At 37.1% G+C, this 24,738-nt stretch overlaps 1 protein-coding gene across 1 annotated transcript in view; it reads left to right on the top strand.

The window, feature by feature from the left end:
- Positions 1 to 24,738, top strand: part of LOC124358546 — a 67,977-nt gene that overhangs the window by 9,801 nt on the left and 33,438 nt on the right. Inside the window, exon 2 of the mRNA XM_046810846.1 lies at positions 20,849 to 21,038. Within this exon, the coding sequence (XP_046666802.1) occupies positions 20,850 to 21,038 (189 nt within the window). The 5' untranslated portion in view covers position 20,849. The remainder of the gene's footprint in view (positions 1 to 20,848; positions 21,039 to 24,738) is intronic.

Genomic DNA, 24,738 nt, shown 5'->3' with positions numbered 1-24,738 from the left:
CAGTGTTGACCGTAACATATACAGTTTACAATCGACGCTCCTGTTGAAGTCACTAGGATTTTGACCTTTATCCTGCAAAACAAAACTTAAAGATTAAGGAATTATTGAAATACCATCATAGTCTCAGGTTTGAATACTGTTTAGACCTAACATTTAAGGTTTGCCATCGACGATCCTGTTGGAGTCACAAGGTTTTTTAACTTGGTACTTCACGACGAAACTTCTAGATTTAGGTTACTCAAATACCACAATTGGTTTCATAATTGCTTGAAGACTGTCCTGGCATTGGTCCAGCTCGACAAAACTTCAGGATTTCTTAAACGCCATCGAAGGTCTCAGAATTGCTTCAAGGCTGTATAGATCTAACATATACGGTTTGTTATTGCTGATCCTGTTGGAGGCACAAGGTTTTTAACTTGGTACTTCACGACAAAACTTCTAGAGTTAGGGTTACTCAAATACCACAATTGGTTTCATAATTGCCTGAAGACTGTCCTGGCATTGGTCCAGCTCGACAAAACTTCAGGATTTCTTGAAACGCTATCGAAGGTCTCAGAATTGCTTCAAGGCTGTATAGATCTAACATATACGGTTTGTTATTGCTGATCCTGTTGGAGGCACAAGGTTTTTGATCTTGGCCCTGCGCGCAAACTTCTAGTTAGGGATTTCTTCAAATACAATCATAGGTCTCAGAATTTCTTAAAAGCTGTGTAGACCTAACATATAAGGTTTGCCATCGACGATCCTGTTGAAGGTGCAAGGTCCTGGCCTTGGATGGCACGACAGAACCTGAAGGATAACCTTCTTGCAATGATCAAAACTTGTTTACTTAGGTAACAAACGACGCTCCGTTACATTATGTGACTGGGATAGCTCGTACGGAATTAGAGAATGTTGTCTGGCAACTGTTCTTTTACACGTACCATGTATCCATTTCTCGTTCCTGGTAAAGCAGTTTGCCAATAAAGAAAAGTTTGATAGTACTTGGTTGACATATCAGAGAATTAAATTGGTATTATGGTAAGTTACAGTATCTAACCAATTAGTACATGGATCGGACACCACATTACATTATAAATTCTTTAGTTTTGTGGTAATAGGTTCATTAATTAAAGTTCAATATATTATTCACCACATATGGCAACCGGATGAAGTACATCAATAAACGATATTAATGTACGTTGACAATTAATGTCTCACATATAACGTAAATTTAATAATACTAAAGAAATAAATAACTTCTCCTTAGTTAAAATATGACCGAATGTATTCTTTTATACTCAAATATTAAATGCATCCATCATTAATAAATAATACAATAAGGAATAAAAAAATCCACAATCATTTAAAAATATTCCATTTTAATTTTAGGAATTTAAACATTAAATCCACTGCTTCAATATGGTCTAGTACGAAACTCGAATTACTTAATGCAATATTTTAAACATTAATTACGTTATAAATACTAAAATAGAACTAGTTTCTAACACACTGCCCTGAATAAGCTTCTGTTGCCTACTTCTGTTTCATCTAAAATGTATGATATTCAATTTTCAAGGTCTGTTACAGCCAAATTGTTATAATCCAATCTGAAAGCGGAATTTGTTCATCCAATCTTGTTATAACGAGGTAAAGTGCGGCGTTATATAGAACGGCGCCGAGCTGGCGGAAACTATTATTGGTTTCATCAGCGGGAACACCTTAGTTTTGCATATAGTCATCTTCATATTTGTATAATAGCCATCAGCTGTTCATTTTCATCCTTATTGTGTTAAACAGTAATCTAATACACAGCAAGCTTACAAATATTGAGTTGATTCGCTAATATTAGATAGTATTATACATCCTCCAGTCACAGAACAGTCCATGTACGTATTTTTTGAGTTATATAATTTGGATGTAGGCGGTTATACCACGTTTTTTTTTGTACATCGTATTTTATACTCTTCAATGTGAATGGTTGTTATTGGATGTAGCGTTTTTACACAAAAACGGTATTTCATAGTTTTGAATATGAAAGTTTCCATACGGATTCGTTATCGGTTTTGGATGTCGAGATGGTAAACACCGGATGAATATGAAATCTTTTGTTACTGAATCAGTAATGGTCTAGTTGCTACTTCTAGAGCTGACAGTACCTACAAAATATTAAGTTAGTGCGTGCAGTTTTTATTGGATAAATTAAAAATATATTTCATTCCGTAAACATATACTTAAAATAGTTTCCAGATAAGCCAACAAAGGTTTGTGATCACTCCACGATGAGTTATAGATCTTAAAATAAGTCATTATGTGGAAATTAAAATCTTAATATTAATTGGACAACCTTTCTGTTGATCATATAATTCCAAGCATTACATCATATTATTCCCATCCTTTATATTTCGTATGAGTATTATAAATAATTCATACTCATATATTCATCAGTGTTCCGTGTCTGACTACCGTACCTTTATATTGTAGAATAATCCATTTTTTCAATGTTTATGATTTTATAGTAGGGGGCTGAAAATTCAAAAAATTGCACAACTGAAAAATCACTGTAACTAGGGGCCTTGTAATCAACGATTATGACATGCACAGGATCTTGTCTCAGAACTCCACACACCTTGGCTACTGAGAATAATTACGACTAGGAAGAACAACTGTAGGTTTATTTATTTATTTATTTATTTACATACGGTATACACCATTTCACATTTGTTATAGGTATTGTGAAAATACAAGAGGCTTGATATAAACAACTTACATAAATAGTTTACATGCATACATGCTAAAGCAAACAGAAGCAAAAAAATAAGCAAAACAAGTGCCAAATAACATCAACATCGTGAATAAAAAGAAAAATTACAACAGCAGTATAGTTAATAAACAAGTGCAACATGAAGGTGGAACCGTAAAAAAGACTTAATTAAAGTACCGGTAGCGTATAAAATATAGAGTTACTTATATACTACTGAGACATACATATGCATATGAACAAATACAATACGAAAGAAAAAATAAAGATTAGCGTAGCCTATGTTCATTGATATATATATAAAAAAATCACAAGAAACCATTTCCATTTAGCAAAATAAAAAACATGCTACAATACATGCAAATTTTGATGCTATTATAATAATATATGAACAAAAGTGTTAAGAAAATAGCAAGCAATATATAACATTCACAAGAAACCATCTCTATTTAGTGAAATATACAATATGCGACAATACATGCAGGGTTTGATGCCATTAAATATAAACAAAAGTGTTAACAAAAAAAAAAACAAAAACAAAAAACAGCAAGCAAAATATAACGTTCAGTGTCAGAGTTTCACGTGTGGCCAGAGAGATATTTAGTGACCTCCCTCTTGAATTATGTGTCGGACATGCTGAACAAATCAATATGCGCAGGAAGACCATTTCCCAACCTGTGAATTCTCGTTATTGTACTGTTGTACGCATAGTTCGTAGCGAGGAATTCCCTCTCGAAAAGCTGCACAGATCTTGAAGATGGTCGAGGACAACAAAGATTGATCCTCTCTAAAAGTCTCGGGGAATCACAAGACGACGACAAAATCTTCTTCAAGAACATCAGGTCAGCAATTTGGCGTCTGGTGCTCAAGGGTAGGAGCCCAAAGTGGCGTTGCAGATCTTCAACAGGAACCCCGTCGTAGGCAAATCCAAGTCTCAACCCAATCAGCCTGATGAATCTTATCTGAATTCTTTCAACGAGTTCAACCTGACCCAACAGGTAGGGAGACCATACAGGCGAACAGTATTCCAATATTGGTCGAACCAACTGGACGTACAGGGCCCGAAGTGTCCATGGTGAAAACCCATCTCGAGAAGTCCTAAATATAAGACCGAGGGCAATAGTGGCTTTCCTAGTAATTGCAGACAGATGCTGTTCAGGGCTCAGTGACGAGGACAAGATAACTCCCAAATCCTTAACTGTACCTGAGCGATTCAGTATGGTTCCCTCCATCTCGTAGTTGAAGACTATGACCCTAGCTGAGCGATGGAATGAGACCACAGAGCACTTTGCGAAATTTATATCCATGCCATCCCGCACACACCAGGAGACGACACTTTCCAAGTCAGATTGCAGAGAGGCGCAGTCTTGAAGTGTGGATATCTCCCTATATACCTTGGCGTCATCCGCGAACATTAACAGGCTAGACGATGTGACGACATTCTGAAGGTCATTAATGAAGATAGAAAAAAGGGCAGGTCCCAGCAGAGAACCCTGAGGCACCCCAGACACCGCCTCAAATGCAAAAGATGTCTCACCGGCATGACGCACGACGAGGAGACGATTCGCCAGGTAACTCTCGAACCACATCAAGAGAGATCCAGTCACTCCCCAAGTCCTAAGTTTTGCTAGGAGATGAATGTGGCTTATCCTGTCGAAGGCCTTTGACAAATCAAGATAAAGGTTGGTGTTACAAGAATACCAATCTCTGCTGAAGAAGGTCAGGCAGTCTCTCCATCTGACACACGAATGGGAGTCGAACAAATAAGATAGTTGAGCTGCTTAGACTTGTAATTGAAAGTCACCATAGTTTATCGATGTTCTAGGATTCTTGTGAATTAAAGAATTTTCGGACTGACAGAACCTCAGGAAAATATACCCTGAGAATAGTAACCCTAGTAGTATACGCAAAGCCTGTGATTGGTCGAGATCTTTCACCCTATCTTTCCAAGTCCCACCCCGCCATGGCGGTGCTTCATGTGGGCGGCATGACAAGAGTGGTCTGAGTAATGTGGCAAAGAGTAATCGTGTTGGTCAGGCGTCCTTAGATTTGCACCCACGCCCCGGGCTTGTGTGTATGATGATCTAGTCACTAGGCCATGGGGTCCTAGACTAGTTAGTGTCGATCAGCTGGCAGTTTACAGAACTGACTGCCATCTGCACTCTAGTGGTGATTTCAGTAACTACTGTTTCCTCTGATGGCAACACTTACTATAATATGTATTAAATCTAAATTTTACGCAGAATATAGTGAAGCAGGAACATTAGGACACAGTAAAAGAAAAAAGTATCCTTTTTATTGCTCTTTCAGAGACCTCAATTAACAAGACATACATTTCTCAGAAAGGTGTTTTAATTATATTTTGGTAAATATTTTAGCGTATAATGTTAATATGAAGATAACTCATAGACTACTGTCTGAACAAAAATTTTCATTTTACAAATATATGGTTCACATATCTATTTATTTTCCAGGGATATTATTTCCATTTTTTCTTTGGGGGTTTGTTTTAACATAATTTCTTTTATGAATCAGGGGATGTAAGACAAATAATACTTTACTGTTCATTGACGAATTTGTAAATGTTACAACTTCTGGATTCTCATATTGTGGACATAAATAAGTACTCTGTGATATGAATAAACATTCCGACATACCCTGTTATCGTATTTGGCTTTTGTAGCAGTCCTTACAGTAGTTATGTAAACGTTAACATTGTAGCCTTTCATCTCTTGGCATCTATCTATAAAATAAGTCCAGTATATACAAGATGTTCACTAAAGAGCATCACAAACTTCTGTGGGGAATGGTTTTCATCATTCAAGCAAAAAAGTCCTTAAAATATTGGTCGAGAAATGTTTAGTTTAGCCACTAGCCGCCATTTTGTATTTTTTATAAAAATATTTATATTTCTAGAGCTAGTTAAGCTAAAGAAACCAAATTTGCTCTTTAAGTTTAACAAAATGGCGTCTGTTGAAAATATTTAGTCTAATAACAAAACCCCTTATAGTTTTTTTAACGATGATACTTGTTTCAACGAAATCCATAAAAATCCGTTGGAATTGTAATGTAATTGCACAAATAGTTGGTTTCAGGCACATTTTTTATACTACATGGGGTATTTTGTTATTTGCCTTTAAAAATTTTCAACAAACACCGTTTTGTTAATATCAAAGAAAATAAAACAATAATTTTGGTTTTAATTTTTCTCTTATTTATTCAAACCTATGTGCCAAATTTAGTTTCCTTAGCTTTAATGTTTCTACTGATATTAATTGTTTCATAAAAAATACAAAATGGTGACTAGCGGCTAAATGACTACTTCTTCGACCTATATTTATAGGACATTTTTTGCTTCAAATTATGAATACTATCTCCCACAGAAGTTTGTGGCTTTTGTGAACACCCTATATAGTTAGAACAAAACCTTAAAACCAAACTCTTTAAGCATGTGAAGCGTAAATTTTTTTCACTTTGAGTATAAGTGAATCTGATGAATTATTAATGCCAAAGAATATTTATACCTGTGCGTGTTTTATAGACGAATCAAAAAGACGTATTTGTAATCTTTATAAATTATTACAATGCAATGTGAGGTCAGCGTTAGACAAATGTTCCATTCCTATTCAGCGAAAAACTACAGAACGACCTTTGGAATAAAATATGGATACAGGCTATGTCTAATAGAAGAATTCGCGGAAAGCCAAATGAAGTGTAATCGTTTATGTTTACGATAAGGAATGTCTGTTATCGCAATCTTATCGGGTGGCGACCTTAGAACACAAACACTCAGCAACTTCCACAGCCAGACCGGTAGTTGTAGTGCGTGTCCTGCAGTAGTCTTGTACGGTCGTTGCGGGTCAGTGTGCTCTAGGCCGGATTGTTTCTGACCGGAATACTCTTCAGTGGTAAGTACCGGTTTGCACTCATAGTATATCTACTTGGTTATCTACTGGGACACTATATCTCCAAATATTGGACACTAACCAGGCTCTAGTTAAATTCTCAACCATTACAGGATTAACTAGCTTCAATGTGCGATAGTACAGGGGCGTTGACATCCTAAGTTATTTTTTATTATTAATTAATTTTACTGCTTGACAACTTTTATTGTCAACTAAAAACGATATTTTTTACGGTATTTTAAAAATTAAATCATTAGCATAAAATTGTATTATTGTAATAGTTAAAAATTATTATTATGTGACACATGCTATGCAATGTTAAAATTGTTTCTGGCAATAAAGGTCTATTGTATTGTATTAAAATTTATTTTTTTAAATCCTTTAGGTTGATTTTATACTTATACAGCCGCTTGCGAAACTGACAAAGTGATGAATAGATACAAATTCTAACATATTCGTAGCTCTATTGGATTTGGCTGAACGTTAGTGAAGATTACTGGCTTGCGATATTTCGAGAACGAATTAAGCTATGAACATAAAACTTGGCCAATTTGCTTTATTTCCACGTTAACAAGACATAGTTCAATGACGGTCGACATCCCCTCCCCATTGGCTGAGCGCTAGCAAAACCTCAATAGTAGATTGTAGAGCAGATCACTGTCTTAGATGAAAAACTCTTCAGGTGATAAATCGGTACCAGTAAGATTAAACGCCGGGGCGGCAAATCACGAATTTGACGTTACCAACGTATTCTGCTCACCCTCCTGAACAAAAAATATATATAGTACTAGGGGGTGCAAATGACAAATAACATGATTTTAGGGGGTATATTGATAAGTGGTAAAGTTTCTAATGTTTTAATGTTCAGTTTGTGTGCTGTGTCTGGATAATCTGTTTACTTGAATATTATCTGCGGCCGGGACTGATAGCAGCCTGATAGCATACCTGTTATCTGAGTTGTCCGGGGCATAGGTCAGTTCTACACAAGATATCGTGTTCAGTAGGTCGGATTGAGTGAGTGAGTTTACAATGATGAATCAACCATCCACTAGTTCAACCAACCCTAGTGAATTGTGTGTGTCGGAGTGTTTCGTAGGGCACGTAAAGAGCTTACGTTTTAACCGAAACGAAATTATCTCTTTTTTAATAGAACAGGGCATTTTTAAAAATGAGTGTATTTGTTCGTCGTGCGGTCGAGTGGTGTTTTTAAACCGGGAGACTTTGTCGTTTCGTTGTGATAGACCACTTTTTTGTTGCTGCTGTTTAGCTATACCCGCCAACACACTAATGGTAAGTGTTCTCTGTTAATATCCATCTATATATTTGAGTTTTTCATGATTTATTTAGTTTTTAAACTTTACATAATTGCCTTTGCATTACATTTCAATTTATATTTTTGATCAGCCCCTCTAGAATTTTATATTTTACTGATAGGTACTATCTCGAGGGATGTTTTTCTTTTATTGACATCAGCGCGGGGCAGCACCTTCGGTGCTGCCGAAGCCCGCGCTGATGGCCGGAGGCACTCGTAATTAATTTTTTTCTCGAAATTAAGAAAAACATTATTAATTTTGATCAAAATTCTGCTCATTTCTGTAATTTCTCATTTACGTTTGCAAAGATGGCGGCGCAACCGATGACGTCATCACGAGGTTCAATCATTGGCCACAAAAGGTCACGTGACGCTAGACGTGGATGTAGAACATGGAGATATTACTGGAAAGTTATTTAATTTTTTATTTTCTAGAACTTCGTTATTTCTCATTTCCACCCCATCAAACCTTATACTTTTTTTATATAGGACGATTCCAATAAGTTAAGAACGCAAAACTCGTATTTTTCCGCCCCGGCGGTTAATATGATAATTACCCTTTTTTTAAATATTTACTAATCTTATTTATGTTTCTGTGTAAGCAGGGAATTTAAGCAAACCGTAAGATGCCTATGTATATTCTACAAGAAATAAAAAATTATAAATTTCTTATTATGGGGATAAGGACTAACATACATGATTCTAAACTTGTAGATGTATTTATTTCTTGTTTACTTATTTTTAATCCAGATTTTTTGTAGGATAAAACTGTCTGACATTGACGAATTCATACAGTTTAGCACTTAGGCTTAAACTTCCGATGTTATTTTGTTAACAGTCTTCCGGTTCACACGGCGTCGATATATTTGGAGTCTAAACTAAAAATAGTATGTGATTTTATGTAAGTACTTTCCAAGAACATGTGAGAGGCGCCAACACTCTACACCATTGGAACTTGGGAGTGAAGATATATTCATTATTGGTTGACTGTAAAAGACGTTATCTTCTTTACTTAACGATTAATAAACATGGACTTTAAAAGTTGGTTTGTAACATTGTTTGGTGACATTTCCAAGCACGCTGGTCTGTCTGTAAATCGGTCAGAACACTCAATACTCTGTTTTTAACTTGGAAAATTTACCATTTCTTCCATCTGTTTTGACTGATTAATAAATAAATGAAATCGATACAGTTTTTCGATAGTATTCAGATATAATCCGTTTTATGCCAGTTTTAGGTTAAAACAAGGATTGTCAAGATTTAAAACTATAAAAAACCAGTGAACCCCCTATGTTAAGACTGCACGAAATCCGAAATGATTAACTCTAATTCTTCAAATGTACAATGGTAAATTGATGCCATGTGAATACTTTCTTAATTCTTCCTTTGTCTTTTGGCATTATGTTCTTCAGCGTGTTACTCTATACACTACGAGGTTAGTATTAATAACAGTACATTAAAGCAATGAAATATCGATTATTCCTCTGGAATATGATTGAAGAGGGAGATATTTAAGGAATCCTTTTCGCCAAAGGATTTTGAGTGTCTTGAGGAAAATATTTAAGCACTGAATCAGCGTTATTTTTCAATAAATTTATAAAAATTTATACAAGGCTGTCATATTCTAACTTTCTTTATTTTTTAAGAGATTTTGAGTGTCTTGAGGACAATATTTTAGCACTGATTCAGCGTTGTAACCCTCTAGTAGTTGTATATAAATTGGTACAAGGCTTCCATATTTTAACATTCCTACAGCCGAGAAATTTTTGAGTTTCTTCAGGACAATATTTTAGCGATGAATCAGCGTTTTTATCCTCTAGTAATTGTTAAGAGATTGGTACAAGGCTTTCATATTCTAACATTCTCACAGCCAAGGGATTTTGAGTGTCTTGAGGACAACATTTGACCATGAATCAGCGTTGTTATCCTCTAGTAATTGTATAAAAATTAGTACAAAGCTTGCATATTCTAACATTCTCACAGCGAAGGGATTTTGAGTTTGTCGTGTTATTTCAAGAGAAGGTTTGTGGTTTGATTCGTGTGAGGAGTGGAACACCTTAGTTGTGCAAGACATTTGACAGGGATTTTGATCGACATGATAAGGATGATTAATAGCCTGACGAATTAATCTCCGGGCGATGTCCTCTTCAGAGATGCGGGCCGGGCGGACAGGTGTCTGCAGGAAGTTTAGTAGGACCGGAGGTGAAGACGATTCTTCTTTGTAGGAAGAGAAAGGAAGCACGCGGTGAGCCTGTTCGTGTTAAGATGAAAAAACCATTGTTTACACAATACTTCCTGGCATTTTTCCCCTGAAGAGAATTACAATGTTTTTGAACCGGTGTCTTTCTAGCTAACCAGCATGTAATCGGGCGAATTCATGGTGGTTTGGGGCCCTCTTGTGGAATTCCGTATCAATTATTTATAAAATGAATATATTTGAAACAAATATTCTACCAAGTGAAAAACTATATAAGAATATACAACTAATTCCACTAAATATAAGTTATATTATTACTAAAGACTGCTTTTTATGACTTAAAACATTTCTAAATACTATTAGTTCTAAAACGAAGACATTTTATCCTGTCTATTTAAAATAGCCTATTAAAAATGGTGTTTTAAACACTATGGTACGTTAAGTGAACATATATTTATTTGTATTAGTTTTTCGCTGGCTTATGGTAGTTAGCAGAGAGTAAGTAGTAAAAAAAATCAAAAGGAATATAATTACATCAATTAAACTCATTACAATTGCTTTCGTAGATAGCATAAACCTTGTTTTAGAGTATATTTGATCTTTAGTACTGCACAACATTTGGAAAGTACAGTAATAAAGATAGGATCATTTTAATTGCCTGCCACAAAGCGACATAAATAGCCGACATTATTCTCACCTACAAGTCTCTCTCTCTCTGTCTTGCAATTCTGATGCGGAAATGAGTATTGTCACAGAGAAGTGTTTCTTACATGAAGGTACAGCCTGAGAGCAATCCATCTCCTGCCGGCCACAAAGCGACATACATAGCCGCCATTACTCTCACATACATGTCTCTTTCTGTCGCAATTCTGATACGGAAATGAACATTGTCACAGAGAAGTGTTTCTTACATGAAGGTACAGCCTGAGAGCAATCCATCTCCTGCCGGCCACAAAGCGACATACATAGCCGCCATTACTCTCACATACATGTCTCTTTCTGTCGCAATTCTGATACGAAAATGAACATTGTCACAGAGAAGTGTTTCTTACACTTACACTGAAGGTACGGTCTGAGAGCATTCCATCTCCTGCCGGCCACAAAGCGACATATATAGCCGCCATTACTCTCACATACATGTCTCTCTCGGTCGCAATTCTGATACGGAAATGGACATTATCACAGAGAAGTATTTATTACATGAAGGTACAGCCTGAGAGCAATCAAACTCCTGCCGGCCACAAAGCGACATACATAGCCGCTATTATTCTTACCTACATCTCTTCTCTTTGTTTTGCAATTCTGATGCGGAAATGAACATCTGTATGGAGCTACTTTGAATTCTTTTATCTGGTACCTTAGTGTTACTTAGGGGTTCGGGTTTTTTTTCCAAAATTCAATGGGTGTTATATACATTACACACCTTCACTTAACTAACTATTGTGTATTTCAAATTGCATCGTTCTAGATCATCGGAAAGTTGAGAAACATACCTATAGATCTTCCAGGTGTTGCAAACCTATGGCAACACCTATTTGAATCCTCTCTTTAATCCAGTTCGCAGATTTTTTCAGAACGGTGATGTGAGATCCTAGCAGGAGGTCAGTTTATTTTAGGAAATTATACAAAGCAATTGCTGCCTACAGCCTATTATTTAGGAAGTGTACTAAGACAAGCTGAAATATATTGTTTATAAAATAGAATCCCTAGGCACCTATAATATACATAGAGAAACGAAACGCATTTTTAGGAGTACAACATTTAAAGTTAATTATGGATGATTAGGCTTTATCTTATGTACTTGAACATAAACGCATAGATGGTAGACTACCCCGCTGGATTAAAAAGATCTCAAATTTTCCGTTTGAAGTAGAATTCAAGAACGCGCTTGCTGATGCTCTTTCAAGAATATTTGAAACCGAGCGAGAGGAAACGAGCGCGGATCACACAAACAACGAGTATGAATATAGCTTTAGAAGAGACACATCATGCCGAAACTGGCTGCCATAAAGCTATTGTCTGCTAGCGACACATTCGAGGTAGTTGCCGCACCACCTGAGGCTACATCACTGTTGGTTCTTGTAGTTATAGGTAAAACATCGCAGTATGCAATGCTAACAAAACAACCTTTTAATGGTAATCTATTATATTATATAATGGTAATCTAATGGCGTATCTTTGTGTACGTGTGTTACTCAGTGTCGTAAAAACGTATTGGGCCGATTGTACTGAAATTTAACATGGACATTCTCAGGGTCCCTGGTTAACACCTAGGCGTATTATTATTTCTAAAACCCCCCTGGCATACACCCCACTAGAATTAAGAACTCCCATTTAGCTTAATTAGCAGATAAAAATGTTCTTTTATTAACCTGTACTAGTAAAAAAAGTTTAATAATTTATACATATTTTTATAACAGGTGATTGTAAATATTTTTTTGTTATTCGTGTATCAAAGTCAGAGATAAGAAAAGGGTCGTTGCGTTACCTAACCCATTTGTAGCTGTGTCCTTATTTTCTTAATATAAACGTTTTAAGAAAGAAAATGTAGATTTAACTTTCAATTTTCAGAGTATGTCGGGTCATTGCCACAACGATTTTTAAAGATAAGGAAAGAGCCGATGAGTCAACTATTATTAATATATAAAAACCATCGCAAAAATTAGAAATATAACAGTTGGTTCGTTGTGACAACGTTTCAAAGCGTATAGGAGTTGTCCCGGGTGAGCGGTGTTATCAGCAGAAAGTCTTAATTACTCAATATGTAGCGGTTTACCACAAAATTGGGTACCTGATAGTGCCACTAACAGACAATGCTTGTCAGACAAGGTGCCGATACTCAACAGCAGGAAGTCTCAATTATTCAATCAACAGCAGTTGACCACACTATTGGTTGCGCTGATAGTGCAACTACTCCAGTGCCGATACTACACACTAGAGCGACACAAGCACAAACTTAGCTCAGCTATCAGCAGGAAGTCTCAATTATTCAATCAACAGCAGTTGACCACACTATTGGTTGCGCTGATAGTGCAACTACTCCAGTGCCGATACTACACACTAGAGCGACACAAGCACAAACTTAGCTCAGCTATCAGCAGGAAGTCTCAATTATTCAATCAACAGCATTGACCACACTATTGGTTGCGCTGATAGTGCAACTACTCCAGTGCCGATACTACACACTAGAGCGACACAAGCACAAACTTAGCTCAGCTATCAGCAGGAAGTCTCAATTATTCAATCAACAGCATTGACCACACTATTGGTTGCGCTGATAGTGCAACTACTCCAGTGCCGATACTACAAACTAGAGCGACGCAACTACAAACTTAGCTCAGCTATCAGCAGGAAGTCTCAATTATTCAATCAACAACAGTTGACCACACTATTGGTTGCGCTGATAGTGCAACTACTCCAGTGCCGATACTACACACTAGAGCGACACAAGCACAAACTTAGCTCAGCTATCAGCAGGAAGTCTCAATTATTCAATCAACAGCAGTTGACCACACTATTGGTTGCGCTGATAGTGCAACTCCTCCAGTGCCGATACTACAAACTAGAGCGACACAACCACAAACTTAGCTCAGCTATCAGCAGGAAGTCTCAATTATTCAATCAACAGCAGTTGACCACACTATTGGTTGCGCTGATAGTGCAACTACTCCAGTGCCGATACTACACACTAGAGCGACACAAGCACAAACTTAGCTCAGCTATCAGCAGGAAGTCTCAATTATTCAATCAACAGCAGTTGACCACACTATTGGTTGCGCTGATAGTGCAACTCCTCCAGTGCCGATACTACAAACTAGAGCGACGCAACTACAAACTTAGCTCAGCTATCAGCAGGAAGTCTCAATTATTCAATCAACAACAGTTGACCACACCATTGGTTAACCTGATAGTGCAACTACTCCAGTGCCGATACTACAAACTAGAGCGAAGCAAACACAAACGTAGGTCAGCTATCAGCAGGAAGTCTCAATTATTCAATCAACAACAGTTGACCACACCATTGGTTAACCTGATAGTGCAACTACTCCAGTGCCGATACTACAAACTAGAGCGACACAACCACAAACGTAGGTCAGCTATCAGCAGGAAGTCTCAATTATTCAATCAACAGCAGTTGACCACACCATTGGTTAACCTGATAGTGCAACTACTCCAGTGCCGATACTACAAACTAGAGCGAAGCAAACACAAACGTAGGTCAGCTATCAGCAGGAAGTCTCAATTATTCAATCAACAACAGTTGACCACACCATTGGTTAACCTGATAGTGCAACTACTCCAGTGCCGATACTACAAACTAGAGCGACACAACCACAAACGTAGGTCAGCTATCAGCAGGAAGTCTCAATTATTCAATCAACAGCAGTTGACCACACCATTGGTTAACCTGATAGTGCAACTACTCCAGTGCCGATACTACAAACTAGAGCGACACAACCACAAACGTAGGTCAGCTATCAGCAGGAAGTCTCAATTATTCAATCAACAGCAGTTGACCACACCATTGGTTAACCTGATAGTGCAACTACTCCAGTGCCGATACTACAAACTAGAGCGAAGCAAACACAAACGTAGGTCAGCTATCAGCAGGAAGTCTCAATTATTCAATCAACAACAGTTGACCACACCATTGGTTAACCTGATAGTGCAACTACTCCAGTGCCGATACTACAAACTAGAGCGACACAACCACAAACGTAGGTCAGCTATCAGCAGGAAGTCTCAATTATTCAATCAACAGCAGTTGACCACACCATTGGTTAACCTGATAGTGCAACTACTCCAGTGCCGATACTACAAACTAGAGCGACGCAACTACAAACTTAGCTCAGCTATCAGCAGGAAGTCTCAATTATTCAATCAACAACAGTTGACCACACCATTGGTTAACCTGATAGTGCAACTACTCCAGTGCCGATACTACAAACTAGAGCGAAGCAAACACAAACGTAGGTCAGCTATCAGCAGGAAGTCTCAATTATTCAATCAACAACAGTTGACCACACCATTGGTTAACCTGATAGTGCAACTACTCCAGTGCCGATACTACAAACTAGAGCGACACAACCACAAACGTAGGTCAGCTATCAGCAGGAAGTCTCAATTATTCAATCAACAGCAGTTGACCACACCATTGGTTAACCTGATAGTGCAACTACTCCAGTGCCGATACTACAAACTAGAGCGACACAACCACAAACGTAGGTCAGCTATCAGCAGGAAGTCTCAATTATTCAATCAACAACAGTTGACCACACCATTGGTTAACCTGATAGTGCAACTAATCCAGTGCCGATACTACAAACTAGAGCGACGCAACCACAAACGTAGGTCAGCTATCAGCAGGAAGTCTCAATTATTCAATCAACAACAGTTGACCACACCATTGGTTGCGCTGATAGTGCAACTAATCCAGTGCCGATACTACAAACTAGAGCGACACAACCACAAACGTAGGTCAGCTATCAGCAGGAAGTCTCAATTATTCAATCAACAACAGTTGACCACACCATTGGTTAACCTGATAGTGCAACTCCTCCAGTGCCGATACTACAAACTAGAGCGACACAACCACAAACTTAGCTCAGCTATCAGCAGGAAATCTCAATTATTCAATCAACAACAGTTGGCCACACCATTGGTTAACCTGATAGTGCAACTACTCCAGTGCCGATACTACAAACTAGAGCGACACAACCACAAACGTAGGTCAGCTATCAGCAGGAAATCTCAATTATTCAATCAACAACAGTTGACCACACCATTGGTTAACCTGATAGTGCAACTAATCCAGTGCCGATACTACAAACTAGAGCGACACAACCACAAACGTAGGTCAGCTATCAGCAGGAAGTCTCAATTATTCAATCAACAACAGTTGACCACACCATTGGTTAACCTGATAGTGCAACTCCTCCAGTGCCGATACTACAAACTAGAGCGACACAACCACAAACTTAGCTCAGCTATCAGCAGGAAATCTCAATTATTCAATCAACAACAGTTGGCCACACCATTGGTTAACCTGATAGTGCAACTACTCCAGTGCCGATACTACAAACTAGAGCGACACAACCACAAACTTAGCTCAGCTATCAGCAGGAAGTCTCATTATTCAATCAACATCAGTTGACCACACCATTGGTTGACCTGATAGTGCAACTACTCCAGTGCCGATACTACAAACTAGAGCGACACAACCACAAACTTAGCTCAGCTATCAGCAGGAAATCGGAAATCTCAATTATTCAATCAACAACAGTTGGCCACACCATTGGTTGACCTGATAGTGCAACTACTCCAGTGCCGATAATACAAACTAGAGCGATGCAACCACAAACGTAGCTCAGCTATCAGCAGGAAGTATCATTATTCTATCAACAGCAGTTTATCACATCATTGGTTAACCTGATAGTGCAACTACTCCAGTGCCGATACTACAAACTAGAGCGACACAACTACAAACTCTTGTCAGGTATCAGCAGGCAGTCTCTATTACGCAATCAGCAGTGGTTGTAATGGCGATACAGTTAACTGGAAGGATTGGACCACAACTGGACGTTGGCAGCACATGTAATGATTGATGACTTAATCATCAAAGATTCATCCCCTGGCGTTCTGACAGTTTCACTAATGGACGTTTGGCCTGTTCTAATGGCGATAAGGTTAACTGGAGGGAGCATACCATAGAGGATCGTTAACAGCTTCGGGACTATAATCAATAATGATTGTTAATCGACTGGGTGACACGACTATTTCACAAATAGACGAGTGATTACAACGGGAGGTAGTGGACCACAACTAACTAGAGGTCAGCTATCAGCAGGAAGGCCCAATTAATCAATCAGCAGCGGTTGGTCCCATTATTGGATGTCCTAACTGTTTACTAATGGCACGTTTATCGTCTGCACGGATGACTGACTTTACTTAATTTACTGTAATGTCTTATTTTACATATGTTAGTAATTCATAGATCTATAACAATGTATTTATAATACTTTTGGTTTTGCTTGCTACATGATTTATTAGTGTCACGATCACACTTTTTGGCGTTCTTTATTATTAAGCAGAGATAACACGAAATTGAGTTTTTTCTATGGAATTGTTATCTTATCGGCAATGTAAATATTATAATAATTCAGCCATTATATTAAGATAACCAAAATTGAAAGGACTACCTAATCTTATAGATAAGATACTGCAACTCATATTCTTTGTTATTGAAGTTTAATAATATCGCCCGCAAAATATATGTTACTTTATGTCGACTAATTTACTTCCATTTTGACAACACGATAGTAAATTATACCAATAACACTAGTTGCGTTCAAATTAATATTCATAACAAAATCTAAGACAAAATTATGATAAAATTAATTATTTTGATTTAAATGTAAAATATATATTTACTGCAAAGTAAAATATACCAAAATAGTACAGGGCTTCAACAAATAGCAACTACCATAATGGATAAATACGAAATAATAAATAATGGATACATAGGATGGTACTAAGTTAGATATTACAACATAACACTAATAACATATCACGTGTAGACATGTGATGATTGTAACCTACACAGTACTGGGCCAAGGCTAATTGACAGTCTCGTGTAATATTGAGTCTACAATCAGGACGTTATTACTCCCAACTGAGATACCATAGCGACTATATCCATGCACTAGATTTTAAAGTACAATATAACATTGAAACACACTTGTAGACATGTGATGATTGTAACCTACACAGTACCAGGCCGAGGCTAATTGACAGTCTCGTGTAATATTGAGTCTACAATCAGGACGTTATTACTCCCAACTGAGATACCATAGCGACTATATCCATGCACTAGATTTTAAAGTACAATATAACATTGAAACACACTTGTAGACATGTGATGATTGTAACCTACACAGTACCAGGCCGAGGCTAATTGACAGTCTCGTGTAATATTGAGTCTACAATCAGGACGTTATTACTCCCAACTGAGATACCACAGCGAGTATATTTCTGCATGAGATTTTAAAGTACAATATAACATTGAAACACACTTGTAGACATGTGATGATTGTAACCTACGCAGTACTAGGCCAAGGCTAATTGACAGTCTCGTGTAATATTGAGTCTACAATCAGGACGTTATTACTCCCAACTGAGATACCACACCAAGTATATTTCTGAATGAAATTTTAAAGTACAATATAGCATTGAAACACACTTGTAGACATGTGATGATTGTAACCTACGCAGTACCAGGCCAAGGCTAATTGACAGTCTCGTGTAATATTGAGTCTACAATCAGGACGTTATTACTCCCAACTGAGATACCACACCAAGTATATTTCTGAATGAGATTTTAAAGTACAATATAACATTGAAACACACTTGTAGACATGTGATGATTGTAACCTACGCAGTACTAGGCCAAGGCTAATTGACAGTCTCGTGTAATATTGAGTCTACAATCAGGACGTTATTACTCCCAACTGAGATACCACAGCGAGTATATTCCTGCACTAAAGTTTAAGGTACAATATAACAGTGAAACACACTTTTAGACATGTGTACCTTTAAATCCTTTAAGAGAACTTCAGCTTTAATAACCTTCTGTTGTTGTCTCTGTAACATCAACCAAGTTCAAAAGTGTATAATGCAATCTATTGTAAGGCAACTTTGCTGTGGGTTTTATCAACTTTTAAGCCTTTAAGAGTGTTTCAACTTCATTCGTTTTTTGGTGAAATGTTAACCAAGTTCCGTAAATTTCTTGTAGTATTCGTTATAATTTTTACATTTTATGCAATACTTCCTCTTTCTCCCAGGATATCTGTATGTAAATTGATAATTATCAACATTAAAGTGTCTCCTTCATATGGACCGAACTTTCACATCTTCCTTTTTTTGCTACAACTACATCCATACCAGATTTTTACTTTTCACTACCATCTCTTTGATGGCCTCCCTCATAATTCACTAATGCTATTTATATTTATAATTAGTACTGTACTTTTTTCACATGATTCACTCCACTAGTATTTTAAGTTAGACAATACTGACGTCTATTAAATAGGCTATTAAAGTAAATAACACGCAAATAACACTTGAAATACCTCAGAAATACACAGTATGAAATTGCGTATTCTCTAACTTTATACCCTCCCCCTGAAATGTTTCAATGGCAACATTTATATGAAACCCTAGGGATCACTTAACCGTAGGGGTTTCCATAAACGTTTATTATACCTCAGAGATGTTCACTTATAAACTGTTTCTCTCTCCGAATTCAAGGCTTAGATCCATTGGGATAAAAATTTCAATGCTTCCTAATGATCCCGAGAATGAATTAAGAAACTTCCAGTGAATTTAAACTTTCTTAAATTATTTCCGGAGCGGTTGTCATTTGAAAGGAGATTGCCTACGACGTAATTTACATATTTCATGGATATCTTTTTTGAGCCGCGGGTAACAGCTACCATATGCGTACTAGGAATGGACACACCCCAAACTTTCTGTTCTGATCCTAATATTATATCACCTCAGAAGCCGTGTGTAAGACAGCTCATATTTAAGTGGAGAGATTTACTCAGTTTCTTGCCCACAGAACAGAAATCATATAAGTAACTATACAAATAAATTGTATAATAAGTTCAATTGGATTTTAATGCATTGGGGATCCACTATTGGAATTTAAAAAAAATGGGAGGTTTAAAACATGTGGGGAATATTGCTCTGAATATTGATATTTATTCGTTAAATACGAAGGGCTTTTGATCAATGCAATTGAGAAGATTTGAAATTACAACAAAAGAATATGTGTAAAGATTTCAAAGTAGATTCTAGCTAAGATTTCTTAACTACAAGATTTTCGATTTCATAGTAAACGTAATTACTTAAGCAATATTCGCGTATTTTACCAGCAATATATATATGTGGGTTTTGTTAGAATATACGAAGATAGTGTACAAAATAAATCTTTGAGACCATTGTCACCAACCTGTATCTTATTCTTTCAGCATGGCTATGAAGGAACTGGCTATGCGTCTTAAACCTCTTCCCCTCTACTTCATCCTCACCCTGACTGTCTGCCTGTTCTTCCTGGAACTGGTGATAGCCCACGTAACTCACTCGCTCAACCTCCTGTTGAGACCATTGTCACCAACCTGTTTCTTATTTTTTCAGCATGGCTATGAAGGAACTGGCTCTGCGTCTTCAACCACTTCCCCTGTACTTCATCCTCAGCCTGACTATCTGCCTGTTCTTCCTGGAACTGGTGATAGCCCACGTCACTCACTCGCTCATCCTCCTGCTGAGACCATTGTTACTAACCCGTATCTTATTCTTTCAGCATGGCTATGAAGGAACTGACTATGCGTCTTCAACCTCTCCCCTCTACTTCATCCTCAGCCTGACTGTCTGCCTGATCTTCCTGGAACTGGTGATAGCCCACGTCACTTACTCGCTCACCCTGCTGTTGAGACCATTGTTACTAACCCGTATCTTATTTTTTTCAGCATGGCTATGAAGGAATTGGCTATGCGTCTTCAACCTCTTCCCCTCTACTTCATCCTCAGCCTGACTACCTGCCCGTTCTTCGTGGAACTGGTGATAGCCCACGTCACTCACTCGCTCATCCTCCTGTTGAGACCATTGTTACTAACCTGTATCTTTTTTTTCAGCATGGCTATGAAGGAACTGGCTATGCGTCTTCAACCTCTTCCCCTGTACTTCATCCTCAGCCTGACTGTCTGCCTGTTCTTCCTGGAATTGGTGATAGCTCACGTCACTCACTCGCTCACCCTGCTCTTGGACGCCTACCATGCTCTCTGCAACATCATTGTGCTAGTCGGCAGTATCATCTCCATCAAGGTAATCATATTTCCTTATTCAATGTGGTTAGTCATGTTGTTTTGGGTTTTATTAAACACACAGATTTTGTTGACGATTGTGATGTCCAGTTGTGTTGAAGCGTACAGAGTGAGCAAACATGAAAATTGGTTTATAATCATAGAAAATTTTTGATTTCTCATAGCAAAGATAAAAGTATCGTTTGCCATACGTTTTAAGACGTCGCACTTTGAATTTTAAACCATTAGAGCAATAGACATAAATTAGCCTGTTTTAAAATTGATGAGGCGATGAGACAATAGAGCACAACAATGATTATCAGTAACTTCCATTGTGGAAGTTGTTACACAAATAACGGTTAGTAATAACTATAATTATTGGACCTAAGTAAAGATATTCTTTATTTTTGAAATTGAATCACTGGAGAAAGTAAAAATCCAATGACTTTGAATGTTTTCTGTCCATATTTAATGACAAAAGTGTCTTAAGATGATGGCAAACTAATAGCAGAGGGGAATCGAGATGGGTAAACTGCAATGGATATGGTCAACTCAATACTCAACAGAAAATATCTTACAAAAAGGAAAACGTTATAATGAAATGAAAGGAGTTACATGTATGGATTTCTATCCCCAGTAAATCTCTTGCAAATTAAATGCCGATGTTCAAATTAGTGCAGTGTTCTCCTCCGCCTACTTTTTATTGTTATTGTTTTGTTTACGACAAGTAAGATAAGACTAAACTTTTATGTAGCTGTGACGTCAATGAGTGTCGATTCGCATTTGCACTTTAATATCATGTTCTCTTCTACTTGTCCAACACAGTAGTAGTGACAGGTAACGTCAAGTGAGAGAAGACTACAATATTAAGTAGCAGCGACGTCAATGAGTGTCGATTCTGATTTGCAATGTAATCTCATGTTCTCTTCTGCTTGTCCAACACAGTGGTAGTGACAGGTGACGTCACGTGAGGGAAAATTAAAATTGTATGTAGCTGCGACGTCAATGAGTGTCGATTCTGATTTGCAATTTAATCTCATGTTCTCTTCTGCTTGTCCAACACAGTGGTAGTGACAGGTAACGTCACGTGAGAGAAAATTAAAATTGTATGTAGCTGTGACGTCAATGATTGTCGATTCGCATTTGCAATTTAATCTCATGTTCTCTTCTGCTTGTCCAACTACGGTAGTGACAGGTAACGTCACGTGAAAGAAAATTAAAATTGTATGTAGCTGTGACGTCAATGAGTGTCGATTCGAATTTGCACTTTAATATCATGTTCTCTTCTACTTGTCCAACACAGTAGTAGTGACGGGTAACGTCAAGTGCGAGAAGAGTACAATATTATGTAGCTGCGACGTCAATGAGTGTCGATTCTGATTTGCAATTTAATCTCATGTTCTCTTCTGCATCACTACGGTAGTGACAGGTAACGTCAAGTGAGAGAAAATTAAAATTGTATGTAGCTGCGACGTCAATGAGTGTCGATTCTGATTTGCAATTTAATCTCATGTTCTCTTCTGCTTGTCCAACACAGTGGTAGTGACAGGTAACGTCACGTGAAAGAAAATTAAAATTGTATGTAGCTGTGACGTCAATGAGTGTCGATTCGCATTTGCAATTTAATCTCATGTTCTCTTCTGCTTCACTACAGTGGTAGTGACAGGTAACGTCACGTGAGAGAAAATTAAAATTGTATGTAGCTGTGATGTCAATGATTGTCGATTCGCATTTGCAATTTAATCTCATGTTCTCTTCTGCTTGTCCACTACAGTGGTAGTGACAGGTAACGTCACGTGAGAGAAAATTAAAATTGTATGTAGCTGTGACGTCAATGAGTGTCGATTCGCATTTGCACTTTAATCTCATGTTCTCTTGTGCTTGTCCAACACAGTAGTAGTGACGGGTAACGTCAAGTGAGAGAAGACTACAATGCTATGTAGCTGTGACGTCAATGAGTTTCGATTCGCATTTGCACTCTAATCTCATGTTCTCTTCTGCTTGTCCAACAAAGTGGTAGTGACAGGTAACGTCAAGTGAGAGAAGACTACAATGCTATGTAGCTGTGACGTCAATGAGTTTCGATTCGCATTTGCAATTTAATCTCATATTCTCTTCTGCTTGTCCAACACAGTGGTAGTGACAGGTTATATCAAGTGCAGCTGGGCGAAGAGAAATGGTCTCTGAACGGTATTTCACATAACGTAGTATCCCAGTCGTTTATATTATAACAGTAGTAACTTTACTACTAGAGTAAATATAATTATAACACTTTTAATCAAATAAGTATCCTACTAATGTTAAAACTGTTATACATATTTTAACTCAAACATAATTAATTTTGTTGTCATGATACTTTTTCTGCTAAATATTCTTCTTTACTAACAACGAACGAATAAAATATTCATAAAAACCGGCACAGAATACGTAACTATTGTTTAAATACAAGAAATGACAAATCTTTGGAACAAGAAATACAAAGGAAAATATTTAAAACAAAACAGGAATTCTTATTGTAGAATTACAATGAAACCTAATATACTGAAGTACAGGATTCAGTCATTGAAAACTGAAAAGTACATAAAGAATTTTTTTTCATTTTTTATTGTGGCGCTGTTTAAAATTGTATAAGTAAATATTAAAAAGTCTTAGAACGTACAGTATATTTAATTTTAATCATCCATATTATACAAAACAAGGTATCGTGTACTTATAATTGCAATAATATTTAAGGATGTGTCCCAGTCTCTTAACAGTGTAAGAATTTAATTAAAACTGTTCCCATTTTATTAAGCTGTCCCGTGAAGCACAACAGCTGCTGCAGTAAAGTTTGTCCTTTATTTTATTGCGAGCTTCGACCATTCAACCGAGTACCATTGTCTTTAATGCGATTTGTGCGATATTCGGATACACGATACTAGTTTACACTACATGTTGTGGTCTAGGTGGTTCTGACGTCATTACAATTAATTTAGAGCTTTTTCTTCACCTACTTTATCTCTTCAGACGAACATGACTCCATAGCCCAGGAGTCACGTCTGTGACAGCGTCAGGTTTCAAACGCTGCACTAAGAGGAAGGTGAACTGGAGCTAAACTCAACATCGCACTGAAAAATACTTGTTACGTCCCTCTTTTGTTTCGTTCACTCTTTCTTCTTCCTTTGATGTTAACGTCATATTATTTGAAGAAAGCAAATTGTATTATTCAGGTGATGATAATAATTGACCACTCCGTGCTTTCTCTGAATCATAGTGACATTAATGAATAAAATCCTTATCTCTTAAAACGCCTTTAAGTTTTTTCATGTTGGACCTTTATTTCTACATTTGGTAACATCGACGAGATCAATATAACTTATTGGTAAACGTTCATATTTAATAGTCTTTTGCATTGATCAACAGGTTTCATTGATGACAATTAAAATACACAATATAAAGTTACTAATACTAACTTTGGATGTCAAAAGTTAATATCCTCATAGCAAATATCTTGGTACTCACAATATTCAGCCCAATATAGGAAATATGGACGGATTATCTGCGTCTTCACACATCTCCTGTGGCTGTGGTCTTTTTCAACGATAAAATTTATTCTTCGAATAACCATAAAAACTTATGTTTACTAGCCAAGACAGAAAACTGTATTTATAAAAAAGTAAAAATTCATCACAAATTTACAGAGGTTGTATTACAATGACAGTTTCTATTATAATTCAATATGC

This window comes from Homalodisca vitripennis, chromosome 3 (assembly GCF_021130785.1).
Source record: "Homalodisca vitripennis isolate AUS2020 chromosome 3, UT_GWSS_2.1, whole genome shotgun sequence".
Lineage (NCBI taxonomy): Eukaryota > Metazoa > Arthropoda > Insecta > Hemiptera > Cicadellidae > Homalodisca > Homalodisca vitripennis.
The sequence above is the reverse complement of the archived record's forward strand: the minus strand, read 5'-3'. Positions and strand labels throughout refer to the sequence as shown.